This window comes from Aedes albopictus, chromosome 1 (assembly GCF_035046485.1).
Source record: "Aedes albopictus strain Foshan chromosome 1, AalbF5, whole genome shotgun sequence".
Classification (NCBI taxonomy): Eukaryota; Metazoa; Arthropoda; class Insecta; order Diptera; family Culicidae; genus Aedes; species Aedes albopictus.
The window spans coordinates 250,229,976-250,249,141 of record NC_085136.1 but is presented as its reverse complement, the minus strand read 5'-3'; the positions used below and the strand labels follow the sequence as shown (position 1 = coordinate 250,249,141).

At 49.8% G+C, this 19,166-nt stretch overlaps 1 protein-coding gene across 9 annotated transcripts in view; it reads left to right on the top strand.

Moving 5' to 3' along the window:
• The window catches only part of LOC109400406 (polypyrimidine tract-binding protein 2), a 1,522,650-nt gene that overhangs the window by 1,365,404 nt on the left and 138,080 nt on the right, over positions 1 to 19,166 (top strand). For 8 of the 9 annotated variants that reach the window (XM_062846598.1, XM_062846603.1, XM_062846594.1 and 5 more), the window contains 4 exons: positions 11,354 to 11,625; positions 12,021 to 12,293; positions 14,514 to 14,799; positions 14,883 to 15,112. In XM_062846598.1, coding sequence (XP_062702582.1) covers positions 11,354 to 11,625; positions 12,021 to 12,293; positions 14,514 to 14,799; positions 14,883 to 15,112 — 1,061 coding nt within the window. The remainder of the gene's footprint in view (positions 1 to 11,353; positions 11,626 to 12,020; positions 12,294 to 14,513; positions 14,800 to 14,882; positions 15,113 to 19,166) is intronic. The other variant, XM_062846601.1, reaches the window with a different exon arrangement.

The window sequence follows — 19,166 nt, the reverse complement described above, 5'->3', positions numbered from 1 at the left end:
ATGGGGTGGGAGGCTTTTTGTGTGAATGTGTCATCGGGTCCATTAAAGGTGATTCCGCGCTGCTCCGAAATGGAAATGGAAGACGGCAGTTTATCGATGATAAGCGAGAACCAGAAGCGAGCCAAATGGGCCATTTTATAAATCATCATTTCAAGTGGATCGAAAGCTTTTGCCGGAAAGCGGGAATCGGTTTTTGGAATGGGTCGTTTCTTCATAAACATATTTGTCATTTTTAAACCCAAAATCGGCGGAGAAAGCTTCCCAACTTCTTTAGATAAGCCTCATTACATGATGATGGACATGCGCGTGTTAATGTTATTCCTTTTAATTCCACTAAGCATTCTTTGGCAGAAACGTATTTCGACCTCAACTGTAAGGTCGTCTTCAGTGTCTCGTACTTGACTCGAGTATCCTGAGAGGATTCTGTAAAAATCCTCGAAGTATTCTGCGGAGAATCTTGGAGGATTCGGAGAGGATTCTGTGAATAATCCGGAGAGGATTCTGTGGAGAATCCGGAGAGGATTCTGTGGAGAATTCGGAGAGGATTCTGTGGAGAATCCGGAGAGGATTCTGTGGAGAATCCGGAGAGGATTCTGTGGAGAATCCGGAGAGGATTCTGTGGAGAATCCGGAGAGGATTCTGTGGAGAATCCGGAGAGGATTCTGTGGAGAATCCGGAGAGGATTCTGTGGAGAATCCGGAGAGGATTCTGTGGAGAATCCGGAGAGGATTCTGTGGAGAATCCGGAGAGGATTCTGTGGAGAATCCGGAGAGGATTCTGTGGAGAATCCGGAGAGGATTCTGTGGAGAATCCGGAGAGGATTCTGTGGAGAATCCGGAGAGGATTCTGTGGAGAATCCGGAGAGGATTCTGTGGAGAATCCGGAGAGGATTCTGTGGAGAATCCGGAGAGGATTCTGTGGAGAATCCGGAGAGGATTCTGTGGAGAATCCGGAGAGGATTCTGTGGAGAATCCGGAGAGGATTCTGTGGAGAATCCGGAGAGGATTCTGTGGAGAATCCGGTGAGGACTCTGTGGAGAATCCGGAGAGGATTCTGTGGAGAATCCGGAGAGGATTCTGTGGAGAATCCGGAGAGGATTCTGTGGAGAATCCGGAGAGGATTCTGTGGAGAATCCGGAGAGGATTCTGTGGAGTATCCGCAGAGGATTCTGTGGAGAATCCGGAGAGGATTCTGTGGAGAATCCGGAGAGGATTCTGTGGAGAATCCGGAGAGGATTCTGTGGAGAATCCGGAGAGGATTCTGTGGAGAATCTGGAGAGGATTCTGTGGAGAATCCGGGGAGGATTCTGTGGAGAATCCGGAGAGGATTCTGTGGAGAATCCGGGGAGGATTCTGTGGAGAATCCGGAGAGGATTCTGTGGAGAATCCGGAGAGGATTCTGTGGAGAATCCGGAGAGGATTCTGTGGAGAATCCGGAGAGGATGCTGGGGAGAATCCGGAGAGGATTCTGTGGAGAATCCGGGGAGGATTCTGTGGAGAATCCGGAGAGGATTCTGTGGAGAATCCGGAGAGGATTCTGTGGAGAATCCGGAGAGAATTCTGTGGAGAATCCGGAGAGGATTCTGTGGAGAATCCGGAGAGGATTCTGTGGAGAATCCGGAGAGGATTCTGTGGAGAATCCGGAGAGGATTCTGTGGAGAATCCGGAGAGGATTCTGTGGAGAATCCGGAGAGGATTCTGTGGAGAATCCGGAGAGGATTCTGTGGAGAATCCGGAGAGGATTCTGTGGAGAATCCGGAGAGGATGCTGGGGAGAATCCGGAGAGGATTCTGTGGAGAATCCGGGGAGGATTCTGTGGAGAATCCGGAGAGGATTCTGTGGAGAATCCGGAGAGGATTCTGTGGAGAATCCGGAGAGAATTCTGTGGAGAATCCGGAGAGGATTCTGTGGAGAATCCGGAGAGGATTCTGTGGAGAATCCGGAGAGGATTCTGTGGAGAATCCGGAGAGGATTCTGTGGAGAATCCGGAGAGGATTCTGTGGAGAATCCGGAGAGGATTCTGTGGAGAATCCGGAGAGGATGCTGGGGAGAATCCGGAGAGGATTCTAAAAGACACGGACACCGTCTTCAGCCAGAGGCTGTACAGACTGAACGAAACATAACACTAGACACACGGGACATGCACCAGTGGATACGGAGAAGAAACTATTCTCACGAAAAGTTTCATCGCCCGGAGCGGGAATCGAACCCTCACCCCACAGCATGGTGCGATTAGAAGCTTGGTGACCCTAACCGCACGGCTACGAGGCTCCACAGGAGAATCCGGAGAGGATTCTGTGGAGAATCCGGAGAGGATTCTGTGGAGAATCCGGAGAGGATTCTGTGGAGAATCCGAAATTCGTAGAAATGTGTTGTGAAGAGTCCTGAGAAGATTCTGTAGAGAATCCATGTTAGATTCGGTGGAGAATTCAGAGAAGATTCTGTGGAGAATCCTGATCAGATTCTGTGGGGAATTCTGAGAGGATTCTGTGGAGAGTCCTGAGGGGATTCTGTGGAGAATCCTTCCAGGATTCTGTGGAGAATCCGGAAAGGATTCTGTGGAGAATCCGGAAAGGATTCTGTGGAGAATCCGGAAAGGATTCTGTGGAGAATCCGGAAAGGATTCTGTGGAGAATCCTTCCAGGATTCTAGGATTCTGGGGAGAATCCTTCCAGGATTCTGGGGAGAATCCTTCCAGGATTCTGGGGAGAATCCTTCCAGGATTCTGGGGAGAATCCTTCCAGGATTCTGGGGAGAATCCTTCCAGGATTCTGGGGAGAATCCTTCCAGGATTCTGGGGAGAATCCTTCCAGGATTCTGGGGAGAATCCTTCCAGGATTCTGGGGAGAATCCTTCCAGGATTCTGGGGAGAATCCTTCCAGGATTCTGGGGAGAATCCTTCCAGGATTCTGGGGAGAATCCTTCCAGGATTCTGGGGAGAATCCTTCCAGGATCCTTCCAGGAGAATCCACAGAATCCCCTCAGGACTCTCCACAGAATCCTCTCAGTATTCCCCACAGAATCTGATCAGGATTCTCCACCGAATGTAACATGGATTCTCCACAGAATCTTCTCAGGACTCTTCACAACGCATTGCTACGAATTTCAACGACTTTTTGTAAGGATTTCCAGAAAGGAATTGCAGCAGATGCATGGAAGGCTCTCCATCAGAGTAGGATCTCGGTTGTCTTTGTTGCTGTCTTTCGAGTTGTCGTATTTGATTTCTTAAGATCTGGAAAGTCTTTATGGCAATTTTGTGAAAATTGCTCAGTAGTAGTTATTAGTGAATTAGCTAAATCCAATAAGTACTTCGCATTATAAACGAAGCTTCTGTACAACAATCAGACCCAAGAGACACCACATTCCAAACAACTCAAGTATCGTTTTTACACTGTCTGAAAGTCATTCATACAATGAGTGCTAAAGATGCTCCCTCTCCTCCGTGCTCCTCCATCATTCCCTTCTTCCCCAACCAGCATCCACACTGTGGAAATGAAGATAAATGGGCGCTCCATTTCATTTCCCGGGGGTCGATTTCACTTTCCGTCGTTCGTTTACTATGGCTGAATGGCGAAAATCGAACTCGTCTCACCTCAACTCGGCGCTTTGTTACGCTCGCTGGCCGCCGGAGACGGGAAGAAGAAACTTTCCACTGACTTCCGGTTCCTTGCTTCGTCGTCCTAGTCCTTTGTGGATGAAGTCGAGTGGTGGTCAGTCCCCCGAGTCCATTCATCGAAAGTTGACATTCTCTGTCAACAGTTCTTTTTCTTTCGTCTCAATGGTGTTCATAAATAAGCAACTCGACTCAGTCCAGTGGACGAACTGAACTGTGTAGCGTTTGTTTGACGGGCAGCTTCCGTTCGTTCGTTCGCTACTCCGGGTTGCCTACATCGAGGCGTTATGCGGAAATTTTCAACACCAGATCCAGATGACAGCACTGCTGCTGCTACTGCCAGAAAGCTTAATCATCCGCTCTCGGGGCTCTATTTATTATCGTTCAATTAATATAATTTATTGAAATTTATCGTTATTATCCTCGGTGAATGGCGGTGGATCTGGGCACGGGGATATAAATAAAGCCGCTGGAATGGAAATTCCTAAAATTTAAAACACTTCACGCGCCAGAGCCATCTGTTGGTCGATCGTGAGGGGCGCGCTCTGCGTGGATTATTATGGTGATGATTATTAAACATGATTCGATTCCGGAGAGTTAATTTTAATTAACTCCGACCGAGTGGTCGGGAAGGGGTACTGAAATCCGGGACTTTCCGGGCGTTGTTGTGCGATAATTGATTATTATCATTAATTTTTTGACGCGGCATCAAATTTGGTTAATTGAAAGCTGTTCGGGACGTGAAGCCGAAAAGCCAACGGCGGCCAACCAACTGGGGATGCCAGAGGATTGGGATTTTTAAAATGTGGAACAGTTCCGAACAGTTGACAGGTGGACTTAATTGACGGCTTTCGCTCGAGGCGATGATCGATCGTAGGCTGTGTGAATTGAAGCCAAGCTTAAGCTAATGAAAGAGGCGGGATTTTCCATGGTAAACGGTTGTTAAGAAGAACAATGGTCCACGATTGAATTATGATTAACAGTTTTTCCAATTGTTGATGCCAAACAACTTTCCAATGCTTCCATAATACAGTCTGACTAGTTAAGTAGCTAAGAAGTGTCTTCTGAAATAACTTCTAAACTTTTTCGAAATGCTTCTCAAACTTCTGCTGCGAAGCCTTCCAAGCTCCTCTGGAGAAGTTTTCCACGCTCCTCTGGAGATGCCTTCCAAGCTCCTCTGGAGAAGCCTTCCAAGCTCCTCTGGAGAAGCCTTCCAAGCTCCTCTGGAGAAGTTTTCCAAGCTCCTCTGGAGAAGCCTTCCAAGCTCCTCTGGAGAAGCCTTCCAAGCTCCTCTGGAGAAGCCTTCCAAGCTCCTCTGGAGAAGCCTTCCAAGCTTCTCGGGAGAAGCCTTCCTCCAAGCTTCTCGGGAGAAGCCTTCCAAGCTTCTCGGGAGAAGCCTTCCAAGCTTCTCGGGAGAAGCCTTCCAAGCTTCTCGGGAGAAGCCTTCCAAGCTTCTCGGGAGAAGCCTTCCAAGCTTCTCGGGAGAAGCCTTCCAAGCTTCTCGGGAGAAGCCTTCCAAGCTTCTCGGGAGAAGCCTTCCAAGCTTCTCGGGAGAAGCCTTCCAAGCTTCTCGGGAGAAGCCTTCCAAGCTTCTCGGGAGAAGCCTTCCAAGCTTCTCGGGAGAAGCCTTCCAAGCTTCTCGGGAGAAGCCTTCCAAGCTTCTCGGGAGAAGCCTTCCAAGCTTCTCGGGAGAAGCCTTCCAAGCTTCTCGGGAGAAGCCTTCCAAGCTTCTCGGGAGAAGCCTTCCAAGCTTCTCGGGAGAAGCCTTCCAAGCTTCTCGGGAGAAGCCTTCCAAGCTTCTCGGGAGAAGCCTTCCAAGCTTCTCGGGAGAAGCCTTCCAAGCTTCTCGGGAGAAGCCTTCCAAGCTTCTCGGGAGAAGCCTTCCAAGCTTCTCGGGAGAAGCCTTCCAAGCTTCTCGGGAGAAGCCTTCCAAGCTTCTCGGGAGAAGCCTTCCAAGCTTCTCGGGAGAAGCCTTCCAAGCTTCTCGGGAGAAGCCTTCCAAGCTTCTCGGGAGAAGCCTTCCAAGCTTCTCGGGAGAAGCCTTCCAAGCTTCTCGGGAGAAGCCTTCCAAGCTTCTCGGGAGAAGCCTTCCAAGCTTCTCGGGAGAAGCCTTCCAAGCTTCTCGGGAGAAGCCTTCCAAGCTTCTCGGGAGAAGCCTTCCAAGCTTCTCGGGAGAAGCCTTCCAAGCTTCTCGGGAGAAGCCTTCCAAGCTTCTCGGGAGAAGCCTTCCAAGCTTCTCGGGAGAAGCCTTCCAAGCTTCTCGGGAGAAGCCTTCCAAGCTTCTCGGGAGAAGCCTTCCAAGCTTCTCGGGAGAAGCCTTCCAAGCTTCTCGGGAGAAGCCTTCCAAGCTTCTCGGGAGAAGCCTTCCAAGCTTCTCGGGAGAAGCCTTCCAAGCTTCTCGGGAGAAGCCTTCCAAGCTTCTCGGGAGAAGCCTTCCAAGCTTCTCGGGAGAAGCCTTCCAAGCTTCTCGGGAGAAGCCTTCCAAGCTTCTCGGGAGAAGCCTTCCAAGCTTCTCGGGAGAAGCCTTCCAAGCTTCTCGGGAGAAGCCTTCCAAGCTTCTCGGGAGAAGCCTTCCAAGCTTCTCGGGAGAAGCCTTCCAAGCTTCTCGGGAGAAGCCTTCCAAGCTTCTCGGGAGAAGCCTTCCAAGCTTCTCGGGAGAAGCCTTCCAAGCTTCTCGGGAGAAGCCTTCCAAGCTTCTCGGGAGAAGCCTTCCAAGCTTCTCGGGAGAAGCCTTCCAAGCTTCTCGGGAGAAGCCTTCCAAGCTTCTCGGGAGAAGCCTTCCAAGCTTCTCGGGAGAAGCCTTCCAAGCTTCTCGGGAGAAGCCTTCCAAGCTTCTCGGGAGAAGCCTTCCAAGCTTCTCGGGAGAAGCCTTCCCAGCTTCTCGGGAGAAGCCTTCCAAGCTTCTCGGGAGAAGCCTTCCAAGCTTCTCGGGAGAAGCCTTCCAAGCTCCTCTGGAGAAGCCTTCCAAGCTCCTCTGGAGAAGCCTTCCAAGCTCCTCTGGAGAAGCCTTCCAAGCTCCTCTGGAGAAGCCTTCCAAGCTCCTCTGGAGAAGCCTTCCAAGCTCCTCTGGAGAAGCCTTCCAAGCTCCTCTGGAGAAGCCTTCCAAGCTCCTCTGGAGAAGCCTTCCAAGCTCCTCTGGAGAAGCCTTCCAAGCTCCTCTGGAGAAGCCTTCCAAGCTCCTCTGGAGAAGCCTTCCAAGCTCCTCTGGAGAAGCCTTCCAAGCTCCTCTGGAGAAGCCTTCCAAGCTCCTCTGGAGAAGCCTTCCAAGCTCCTCTGGAGAAGCCTTCCAAGCTCCTCTGGAGAAGCCTTCCAAGCTCCTCTGGAGAAGCCTTCCAAGCTCCTCTGGAGAAGCCTTCCAAGCTCCTCTGGAGAAGCCTTCCAAGCTCCTCTGGAGAAGCCTTCCAAGCTCCTCTAGAGAAGCCTTCCAAGCTCCTCTGGAGAAGCCTTCCAAGCTCCTCTGGAGAAGCCTTCCAAGCTTCTTGGGAGAAGCCTTCCTCCAAGCTTCTCGGGAGAAGCCTTCCAAGCTTCTCGGGAGAAGCCTTCCAAGCTTCTCGGGAGAAGCCTTCCAAGCTTCTCGGGAGAAGCCTTCCAAGCTTCTCGGGAGAAGCCTTCCAAGCTTCTCGGGAGAAGCCTTCCAAGCTTCTCGGGAGAAGCCTTCCAAGCTTCTCGGGAGAAGCCTTCCAAGCTTCTCGGGAGAAGCCTTCCAAGCTTCTCGGGAGAAGCCTTCCAAGCTTCTCGGGAGAAGCCTTCCAAGCTTCTCGGGAGAAGCCTTCCAAGCTTCTCGGGAGAAGCCTTCCAAGCTTCTCGGGAGAAGCCTTCCAAGCTTCTCGGGAGAAGCCTTCCAAGCTTCTCGGGAGAAGCCTTCCAAGCTTCTCGGGAGAAGCCTTCCAAGCTTCTCGGGAGAAGCCTTCCAAGCTTCTCGGGAGAAGCCTTCCAAGCTTCTCGGGAGAAGCCTTCCAAGCTTCTCGGGAGAAGCCTTCCAAGCTTCTCGGGAGAAGCCTTCCAAGCTTCTCGGGAGAAGCCTTCCAAGCTTCTCGGGAGAAGCCTTCCAAGCTTCTCGGGAGAAGCCTTCCAAGCTTCTCGGGAGAAGCCTTCCAAGCTTCTCGGGAGAAGCCTTCCAAGCTTCTCGGGAGAAGCCTTCCAAGCTTCTCGGGAGAAGCCTTCCAAGCTTCTCGGGAGAAGCCTTCCAAGCTTCTCGGGAGAAGCCTTCCAAGCTCCTCTGGAGAAGCCTTCCAAGCTCCTCTGGAGAAGCCTTCCAAGCTCCTCTGGAGAAGCCTTCCAAGCTTCTCGGGAGAAGCCTTCCTCCAAGCTTCTCGGGAGAAGCCTTCCAAGCTTCTCGGGAGAAGCCTTCCAAGCCTTCCAAGCTCCTCTGGAGAAGCCTTCCAAGCTCCTCTGGAGAAGCCTTCCAAGCTTCTCGGGAGAAGCCTTCCTCCAAGCTTCTCGGGAGAAGCCTTCCAAGCTTCTCGGGAGAAGCCTTCCAAGCTTCTCGGGAGAAGCCTTCCAAGCTTCTCGGGAGAAGCCTTCCAAGCTTCTCGGGAGAAGCCTTCCAAGCTTCTCGGGAGAAGCCTTCCAAGCTTCTCGGGAGAAGCCTTCCAAGCTTCTCGGGAGAAGCCTTCCAAGCTTCTCGGGAGAAGCCTTCCAAGCTTCTCGGGAGAAGCCTTCCAAGCTTCTCGGGAGAAGCCTTCCAAGCTCCTCTGGAGAAGCCTTCCAAGCTCCTCTGGAGAAGCCTTCCAAGCTCCTCTGGAGAAGCCTTCCAAGCTTCTCGGGAGAAGCCTTCCTCCAAGCTTCTCGGGAGAAGCCTTCCAAGCTTCTCGGGAGAAGCCTTCCAAGCTTCTCGGGAGAAGCCTTCCAAGCCTTCCAAGCTCCTCTGGAGAAGCCTTCCAAGCTCCTCTGGAGAAGCCTTCCAAGCTCCTCTGGAGAAGCCTTCCAAGCTCCTCTGGAGAAGCCTTCCAAGCTCCTCTGGAGAAGCCTTCCAAGCTCCTCTGGAGAAGCCTTCCAAGCTCCTCTGGAGAAGTTTTCCAAGCTCCTCTGGAGAAGTTTTCCAAGCTCCTCTGGAGAAGCCTTCCAAGCTCCTCTGGAGAAGCCTTCCAAGCTCCTCTGGAGAAGCCTTCCAAGCTCCTCTGGAGAAGCCTTCCAAGCTCCTCTGGAGAAGCCTTCCAAGCTCCTCTGGAGAAGCCTTCCAAGCTCCTCTGCAGAAGCCTTCCAAGCTCCTCTGGAGAAGCCTTCCAAGCTCCTCTGGAGAAGCCTTCCAAGCTCCTCTGGAGAAGCCTTCCAAGCTCCTCTGGAGAAGCCTTCCAAGCTCCTCTGGAGAAGCCTTCCAAGCTCCTCTGGAGAAGCCTTCCAAGCTCCTCTGGAGAAGCCTTCCAAGCTCCTCTGGAGAAGCCTTCCAAGCTCCTCTGGAGAAGCCTTCCAAGCTCCTCTGGAGAAGCCTTCCAAGCTCCTCTGGAGAAGCCTTCCAAGCTCCTCTGGAGAAGCCTTCCAAGCTCCTCTGGAGAAGCCTTCCAAGCTCCTCTGGAGAAGCCTTCCAAGCTCCTCTGGAGAAGCCTTCCAAGCTCCTCTGGAGAAGCCTTCCAAGCTCCTCTGGAGAAGCCTTCCAAGCTCCTCTGGAGAAGCCTTCCAAGCTCCTCTGGAGAAGCCTTCCAAGCTCCTCTGCAGAAGCCTTCCAAGCTCCTCTGGAGAAGTCTTCCAAGCTCCTCTGGAGAAGCCTTCCTCCAAGCTTCTCGGGAGAAGCCTTCCAAGCTTCTCGGGAGAAGCCTTCCAAGCTTCTCGGGAGAAGCCTTCCAAGCTTCTCGGGAGAAGCCTTCCAAGCTTCTCGGGAGAAGCCTTCCAAGCTTCTCGGGAGAAGCCTTCCAAGCTTCTCGGGAGAAGCCTTCCAAGCTTCTCGGGAGAAGCCTTCCAAGCTTCTCGGGAGAAGCCTTCCTCTGGAACTAAACACAGAGTTTACAATAGTTGACCTAACTCGTAAAAGATGCTTAAATGTTCAATATCAACATTATATATCATTTCCCTTGCCAATTCGGCAAACGACAACCCATCCAAACAGGATTACTTCACTGAAGTACTCATCCCAACGCAAAAATCGCTCCCAACGAGCACTTTTATACCGATTGACAATTTTCTGCTCCCGTTTTCCCTAATTAACTTACTCGGAACGCTTTGATCCCGGCTCCGATTGATCCACCCGACCAGAAAAAAACAAACACAAATTCATCGCAGAGTTTTCATCGGCGGCCAAGCTTAATCTTTAATGTTTTTTTATGATTTCATCCCCCAGTGAGTAGTGAGTGCCATCGAATCGGCCAATTAAAATCATTAAAGGCAATTAAAAATGCGGATCATTTATAACTTCTCCTCCGTTGGGTCCATCGTCGTGCATCGTCCATCGTCCATACGCGACGCACGAAGCATCGTCGATGTCGTAAAATTAAATGAATATAAAATCGTAATTTGTATGGCAAAACAAAGTATAAATCCCGGGAACGGCCGCGCGGACAGTTCACACTTTGGTGGTTCGTTCGCTGCCGTCCGTCGCCAGCGTATTTTCTCATGTGGAAAACCGATACTCGTTTGTCCGTTCGTTCGCATACCGTCATAAAATCCACTCAGTCGGGTGCGGGGAAAAATCGGGGAGCTTGAATGCTACGGCCGTAGAATACGCGAAACGTACTGTCTATGACTTCGTTGAGAAGTCTTCTGGATTCATTCTTCCAGAAGTCGCATGAACTGATCTCAAAAGTTGAATGAACTTCTTCCAGAAATCCCCTGGACTTGTCTCAGAAGTCTCTTGGACTTGTCCTAGAAGTCCCCTGACTTGTCTCAGAAATATCCTGGATTGCCTGGATTTCTTCCAGAAATCGCCTGGACTTACTACAGAAGTCGCCTGGACTTCTCTCAGAAGTTGCCTGGACTTCTTCCAGAAGTTGCCTGGACTTCTTCCAGAAGTCGCCTGGACTTCTTCCAGAAGTCGCCTGGACTTCTCCCAGAAGTCGCCTGGACTTCTCCCAGAAGTCGCGTGGACTTCTCTCAGAAGTGGCCTGGACTTCTTCGAGATGTCGCCTGGACTTTTTCCAGAAGCCGCCTGGACTTCTTCCAGATGTCGCCTGGACTTCTCCCAGAAGTCGCCTGGACTTCTCCCAGAAGTCGCCTGGACTTCTCCCAGAAGTCTCCTAGACTTCTTCCACAAGTCTGCTGGACTTTTTCCAGAAGTCTCCTGCACTTCTTCAACAAGTCTCCTGGACCTCTTCAACAAGTCTCCTGGACCTCTTCCAGAAGTCTCCTGGACCTCTTCCAGAAGTCTCCTTAACTTCTTCTAGATGTCTTTAGGACTTCTTCCAGATGGACCTCTGTCAGAAGTCTTCTCGATTTTTTTAGTTTTCTCGAATTGATTCAAAAACATCGAGGGCTTTTTTGCAGAAGTGATCGTTTACCGTCTCTAAGAAATCCCTTGGACATTTTTCGATAATAACTAGACTTTTCTGGATTTGTAATTTTTCACTGTCAAGAAAAGCCTTTCATCATTTAAATCCGAACCGATTTTCATCCCATTTATTATGCCGTTTGCTCCAGCGAGATCCCCTGTTCAATTTTTGAATCGGATTACTTCTCCCAGGCTCGACCAGTTCCCCGAAATCCAGTCCGGTTGAGCGATTAAAAAAAGAAACATTTACCTTCGCTGAATAATTCGCTCGCACATTTTAATCAATTACTGATGTGTCTCTCTACCCTTTCTCCCCTTGAACAGCCAAACCATCGCGGGTGGTCCACATCCGGAACATCCCGAACGAGTCCAGCGAGGTGGACGTGATGCACCTGGGGGTACCGTTCGGGCGCGTCACCAACGTCCTGGTGCTCAAGGGCAAGAACCAAGCCTTCCTGGAGATGGCCGACGAAACGGCTGCCACCAGTATGGTGACCATGTTCACCGCCACGCCCCCCATCGTCCGAGGCCGGACAGTGTACGTGCAGTTCAGCAACCACCGGGAGCTGAAGACCGACCAGAACCACACGGCCACGGTAAGTTTTGCGGCGGTTGTAGATTTGTAGGATTTATTGAGGGTTCAAAAGAGATCAAAAGCCGTGATAAAACCAGGAGAGTTCCTTAGATACCAAACGTGTCTTGAAAACCTTTATCAAGTTACGTTAAGTGTCCAAGTAACATCTAAGTTTTATCAAGGCCTTGTTCAAGTCATCAAAACTCTAATAAGTCCTTTTGGTTTTGTTAACATGAACTAGACTTAAGAAATTCGTGAAAGCCTTGTTAAAGCTATATCCTGGATATCAGAAGTGACTCGATTAAAGGCTTTTGAAGCGTTTGAAGTCTTGTTTGATATCTTAGATAGTCTATCAAGGCCTTAAAGCAGTCATCACAACACCAATAAAACCTTATTTTCTTCCTCTTTGCGCTACAGAACGTGACGCTGCAAACTCAGGACCTCACGCAGTCCCCGACGGGATCGCCACTGCCACTGGCACTCGACCATGCCAACACCAACTCGAACCCCGGCACCGGCACGGTGGGATCGCTCGGTGGCACAACCCAGCAGGGTGGCCCCAACACCGTGCTGCGGGTCATCGTGGAATCGCTCCTCTACCCGGTGTCGCTGGACATCCTGTACCAGATTTTCCAACGGTTCGGCAAGGTGCTCAAGATCGTCACCTTCACCAAGAACAACTCGTTCCAGGTAGGTTTCTTTGTTGTTTTGTAGATCTAGACGTAGAACAGATGATTCGGAAGTCTTCATGACTTCGACTCAAAAGTCTTTTGGACTTCGACCTGCACTTGGACACAAAAGTTTTCTGGACTTAATCCCACAAGCCTTCTGGACTTCGTCCCAAAAGTCTTCATTCATCCCAGAAGTCTCTGAACTTCGTCCAGACGGCTTTTAAACTTCGACCCTGAAATCTTGTGGAAAGCAACCCAAAAATCTTCTGAACTTCGACCTAGAAGTCTTCAAGACTTCGAACCAAGAGCTTTGATCCAGAAGTCTTGTAGAATTTGATCCAGAAGCCTTGCAAACTTCGACCCAGAAGTCTTCTGCACTACGACCCACAAATCTTTTGGACTTCATTCCAGGAGCCTTCAGGACCTAGATCTAAGTGTCATCAGGACTTCGATCCAGAAGTCTTCAGAAATTCGACCCAGAAGTCTTCTAAACTTCGACCCAGAAGTCTTTTGGACTTCGATCCAGAGGTCTTCTGGACGTTGATCCAGAGGTTCTCTGCACTTCGATCCAAAGGTTCTCTGGACTTCGACCCAGAAATCTTCTGGAGTTCGATCCAGAAGTCTTGTGGACTTAGACCCAGAATTCTTCTGGACTTCGACCCAGAAGTCTTCGGAACTTCGACCCAGAAGTATTCTGGACTTCGACCTGGAAGTCTTTTGGACTTCAACCCAGAATTCTTCTGGACTTCGACTCAGAAGTCTTTTGGACTTCGATCCAGAAGTCTTTTGGACTTCGATCCAGAATCCTTCTGGACTTCGATCCAGAGTTTCTCTGCACTTCGATCCAGAAATCTTCTGGACTTTGACCCAGAAGTCTTCAGGATTTTGACCCAGAATTTTTCTGGACTTCGACCCAGAATTCTTCTGGACTTCAACCCAGAAGTTATCTGGACTTCGACCCAGAAGACTTTTGGATTTCAATCCAGAGGTCTTCTGGATCCAGAGGTTCTCTGTACTTCGATCCAGAGGTTCTCTGGACTTTGACCCAGAAATCTTCGGACTTCGACCCAGAAGTCTTTTGGAATTCGTCTCAGAAGTCTTCTGAACTTCAACCCACAATTCTTGTGGACTTAGGCCCAGAAGTTATCTGGACTTCGACCCAGAAGTCTTTTGGGCTTCGATTCAGAGGTCTTCTGGACTTCGATCCAGAGGTCTTCTGGACTTCGATCCAGAGGTTCTCTGCACTTCGATCCAGAGGTTCTCTGGACTTCGACCCACAAATCTCCTGGACTTCGACCCAGAAGTCTTCTGGACTTCGACTCAGAAGTCTTCTGAAGTTCAACCCAGAATTCTTCTGGACTTCGACCCAGAAGTCTTCTGGACTTTGACCCAGAAGTTATCTGGACTTTGACCCAGAAGTTATCTGGACTTCGACCCAGAAGTCTTCTGGACTTCGACCCAAAATTCTTCTGGACTTCGACCGAGAAGTCTTCGGGACGTCGGGACCCAGAAGTCTTGTGAACTTTGACCCAGAATTATTCTGAATTTCGACCGAAGAGTCTTTCAGACTTCAACCTAGCAGCCTTCTGGACGTCGTCCCAGTAGTCTTCTGGGTGTCGAACCAGAAGTCTTCAGGATTTTGACCCAGAAGTCTTCGGGACGTCGGGACCCTGAAGCCTTCTGGATTTTGACCTTGCATTCTTTACGTTTTTAACCCAGAAGTCTTCTGAAGCTCGTCTCGGAATTTTCTAAATCGCGACTCAGATGCCTTTTGTGTTTTTTTTTTCGAACATCTTCTAGACTAGATCCTTTGTGTTTAGACTCGGAGGTTTTCTAGACTTAAACGCAGAAGGCTCCACGCAAAACTCTGTTTCTGTACGGCGACTCTGAAGTCTTCTAATCGTTTTTCCTCCAGCAATGCATAGGATTCCTCTCCGAAAATTTTCTAGAGAACTGTCCGGATGCCTTCTAAACTTTTTTAAGAAAACTGTTTGTTTTTTCTCTAAAATATTCTTTAAATACGCATTACAGCTGTCTTGAAAAAATCAAGAAAGTGAAATTACTTGCTTAAATGTTCTTTATTTCCGATCTCGATAGTTGTAAAAGAAGCTGTGAGCAAATATCTACGAAACCTGATGAATATCTTGCAATTTTCTCTTTTCGGAAATTTTTTTCCAAGACACTTATTTTCAAGATAGTGTTTTCTCTGCTAACGAACCGCCTTTTCCCCTCTTCGCAGGCCCTGATCCAGTACCCGGACGCGGCCACCGCCCAGCTCGCCAAGCAAACCTTGGACGGCCAGAACATCTACAACGGGTGCTGCACGCTCCGCATCGACAACAGCAAGCTCACGTCGCTGAACGTCAAGTACAACAACGACAAATCGCGGGACTACACCAACCCGACGCTGCCGTCCGGTGAGCCCGGCAGCGACGTCATCGCCAGTGCCGGCGGCCTTGTGTCGGCCGGCGATCTGCTCCTGCTGGCGGCCGGCCAGCGCCCGCAGCTGGCCCGGGATCGACTAGGTGAGTCCGGCGCTGTGCCAAGCTATCCCCCCTCGATGTTGTGCTAGATGTTGTCGAAGGCCGGGACAATTACCGTGTAATAGTCAAATTAGACAAATCTCCCTATTTTCTAGTGAACGGCTTAGCGACGCCCGGTGTCATTCCACCGTTCGGTCTAGGTCTGGGAACGCCGGCTCTGGCCAGCGCCTATGGTGGCGCCCTGCCCAACCTGGGCGCCTTCGCCCTCGCCTCGAACGGTGCCCTCGGAACGCCCAACCCGTCTGTCCTGCGAGGACTCTCCAACGTACTGCTGGTGTCCAATCTCAACGAGGAGGTAACTATGCATGGTTTCTTTTGACAACTCTGTTGACCTGTCTAATCTACTCTCTCTTTTTTGACTCATTCTAGTACTACAACTCACTGATCTACAACCTACCCACTTAGCTATCAACCGATAACTCTCCACCTCTCTCTCTGTCTCTTGTCTCTTGTTGCAGCTCTCTCTCTCTGGTCTCTGCCTCTCTTTCCTCTTTGTCGTCTTTGTGACATCTCACTCTCTCTCGAGTCTCTCGAAACCGATCGAAAGTGACAGTTGCCTTGAGTTTTCAGTTCAGTGCATCAATTTGTTTGTTTGTACTTTCAGTTTTTTTGTTTCTCTTTTGAGTTGTATTTCTCTCTCCCTCTTTGACTGTCTCGCTCTCGCTGCCTCTCCTCCTGCTGCCTACAATGGCCTTTGCCGCCTTATTGCCTGCTTGTCTCTCAAGTCTCCTATCCCCTTACCGGTTCAGCTCATTAGCTCTCTAGATTCAAGTTTCTTATTCCCAGTTACGACTCATTCTTTCTAGTAGATCTTAATCCCTTCGTTTCCGTTATGGAACGACATCATTTCATTGTTGCCGTGTCGTAGTGAATCAAACCGACCTACCAGGTGGCGATGTAGCACACAGTGGGCGAAATCGTATCCGTTCTGGAGTCTAAAGACTTCTGAGAAATAATTGGTGGCTCTAGAGAGGAGCAAATTCACGACCTTCGTGCTGATGTTCTGGAACGTTTTAGCTATTCTCGTCTTTTCTACTGATTTTAAGGAAATTTGTTCAAAAAATTTAAGAACTTACACAACGAAACAGATAGATTTCAGGTTTGGGAATTGCGACTGAGCCAAACCACTAGTAGTTGGTGCCTCCAGAGTGGAGCAAATTCAAGAATTTACACAACAAAACACTTGATCCAAACCACTATTAGTTGGTGGCTCCGAAGAGGAGCAAATTCAAAAATTTACACGGCAAATCAGATAGATTTAAGGTTTGGGAATCGCGATTGATCCAAACCACTGATAGTTGGTGGCTCCAAAGAGGAGCAAATTTAAGAATTTACACAATAAAACAGATAGATTTAAGGTTTGGGAATCACGACTGATCCAAACCTTTGGTAGTTGGAGGCTCCAAAGAGGATCAAACACAGATCTTTCAAACTTCGAATGTAATGGAACTTATTAGTAGTTCTCATCTTTTTCTATGGTCACAAGAAGCTTTGTTCGTAAAATTTAAGATTTTACACTTGTTGAACAGGCAGATTTGAGGTTAGGAAATCGCCACTGAGTCCTTTTGCTACATTTTTGCCCACTGTGATATTTGTTCATCCTCTTACGTTTGCTGACACTCAGTTTCTTTCTCTTCTTGTTCTCCGCTCTCCCCTGTCCCCTTGTCCCACCTCTTGCTCTACGCTGTTGATCTAGTTGTTGCCGTGTTACTGCTGTTACTACTATCGTTAGGATTCGCTTTGTTCCCTCTACTTACTTATTTAGAGCCATTCTGTGCTACCGACCCACCATCTCTGCTACTGCTACTCGCAACTATCTCCAAGTTTTTTTTTGCTTTGCCTTCGTTTAGGTACTGTGTGCAGCCTTTCTCCGGAAATTCCCTAGCCTGCCACCGGAACACAAAAAAAAGGCCATACACTGCATATTTGTGTTACACCCACCTTTTACCCCCGTACCGCTCGGTTCACACGCCGCCTCGTTACGGCCAGTGTCAGTGTAGTGTGTCATCAGATCTCCGTCCGTTGTTCTAAAGTTACTCTCTATTCAAACTCCCCCGAACGAACAAAAAAATCCTCTATATCCTCTCTCCTCCTACATCCCAACAACAAAGAGTACCACTTTTTTTCGTCAGCTCAGTCGACGACGACGACGCCGGTAACTCCTATTTCACCTGTCCCCGGCACGGATGGGATGCGAGGCACTCGTACCCGGCACCTGGGTACCGGGAGGCAGGAGGCAGGACAGATGATAGCTAGCAATTTGCTTTCTTGTTGTCCGGGTCCCTTAATTTTCCGCCTGGGATTTTTATCCGGCCCCCGATGTGTTCCGTCTGTCCACATTTTTTGTTGAATTTTTGTTCTGGAAGCAGCCGGCGGAACTGACTGAGTGACATTGGCAACGGCGACGACGACGACGCGTTCTGGGGTTTCCCTCTTAATTACTAACTGCAGCACGAGACATAGTAGCGTCCTTCCCCCTGTGCATTTTCTCGGAATGGATGGCGACGACATAGGGATGATGATGTCGATGTCCGTGCCTATGGAGCAGGTGATGGAAGGGAATGCCGTTTGATGTCACTTTCTAGTGAGTTTTGAGGGAGGATAAACTTGATGTGCTTTTCGCGAGGAATTGGTGACATGTTATTTTTGGAAAATTCTCTTAAAATAATACCTCTTGAGCAATATTTGAGAAAAGAACTACACAAGGGCTTTTGAAACATGTTCAGAAGGATTTACAGAGGTGTCCAGATAGCTTTGAACTGTAAAAAGATTCTTAGAAAAGCCTGAAAGTCTTCCAAACGACGAAATTCGGAAGGCTTCTGGACGAAGCCCAGAAGACTTGTGGACGAAGCCCTGAAGGCTTCTGGACGAAACCCGGTAGACTTCTGGACGAAGCCCGGAAGACATCTGGACGAAGCCCGGAAGACTTCTGGACGAAGCCCGGAAGACTTCTGGACGAAGCCCGGAAGACTTCTGGACGAAGCCCGGAAGACTTCTGGACGAAGCCCGGAAGACTTCTGGACGAAGCCCGGAAGACTTCTGGACGAAGCCCGGAAGACTTCTGGACGAAGCCCGGAAGACTTCTGGACGAAGCCCGGAAGACTTCTGGACGAAGCCCGGAAGACTTCTGGACGAAGCCCGGAAGACTTCTGGACGAAGCCCGGAAGACTTCTGGACGAAGCCCGGAAGACTTCTGGACGAAGCCCGGAAGACTTCTGGACGAAGCTCGGAAGGCTCCCGGAGTTATCAACTTCTGTCCAGTTGGCAGGAGTAGGTGGCTCCAGAGAGGAGCATATTTATGACCCGGAAGGTTTCTGAACGAAGCCCGGAATACTTCTCTACGAAGCCTGGAAGGCTTTCGGAGTTCTCAACTTCTTTCCAGTTGGCGGGAGTTGGTGGCTCCAGAGAGGAGTAAATTCATGACCCGGAAGACTTCTGAAAGAAGCCCGGAATACTTTTGAACAAAGCCTGGTCGAAGCCCGGAAGGCTTCCGGAGTTCTCAACTTCTGTCCAGTTGGCGGGAGTTGGTGGCTCTAGAGAGGAGCAAATTCCTGACCCGGAAGATTTCTGGACGAAGTCCTGAAGAGTTCTGGACGAAGCCCGCGACAACTTGTACCCCAGTTGAAACCGCTTCAACTCAATCTTACCCCACTCTTTAAAGACACCGCAGCAAGAGCAAGGAAAAATCGCCCTCCTGGTAAACTTGTCGCCATTACAGGACGACCGCATGCTCTGCTCTGCTTAATCTTAATCTTGAACTAAAACTTTTCTAGCGCGTCCTGCCGCCACATAGCATGGTCCGCGCCCTCGTTGGCAGTAGGACTTCTTCGCGTAGGACGATTCGACTCGACTCGCCTCTACTCGCCTCGAGAAGAGACAAGCGACAAAAAAAAATAAATAGATATTAAGACCAGGAGAAGCTGCGGTCTGTTATTGCAGCATAAATTATCTTTTCTGCATAGTTGTTGCTCCTCCGTGGCGCGGACTAACCCCGACCGACCGAGATGAGATGGTGGACCGCAAAAGGGAGCGAATCGTCCTCGATTTACATAAACGATTCGGCTTGTCTCTGTCCTTCTTTTTTTTACAAGACAAGTTTTCTCAGTGTCCTTCCCCCCTCAGGTTTCTTTCGCAAACGAGGGGATGCGGGAACCACGGTGCGGTATGGCACCATAACTTCGAGTGGGTGAATTACAAAAGTTTTCTCCACCGCCGGCCGTCGCATTGCCACGAAGTATGTGAACTGTGGACTGTGCGGGAGGGAAAATATTAAGAAATAATAAAAAATGAAAACGTGAAAGTCGGTCGGTCCATTCCCGACCATTGCATTGCGTCGGTGGTCGCTGGTG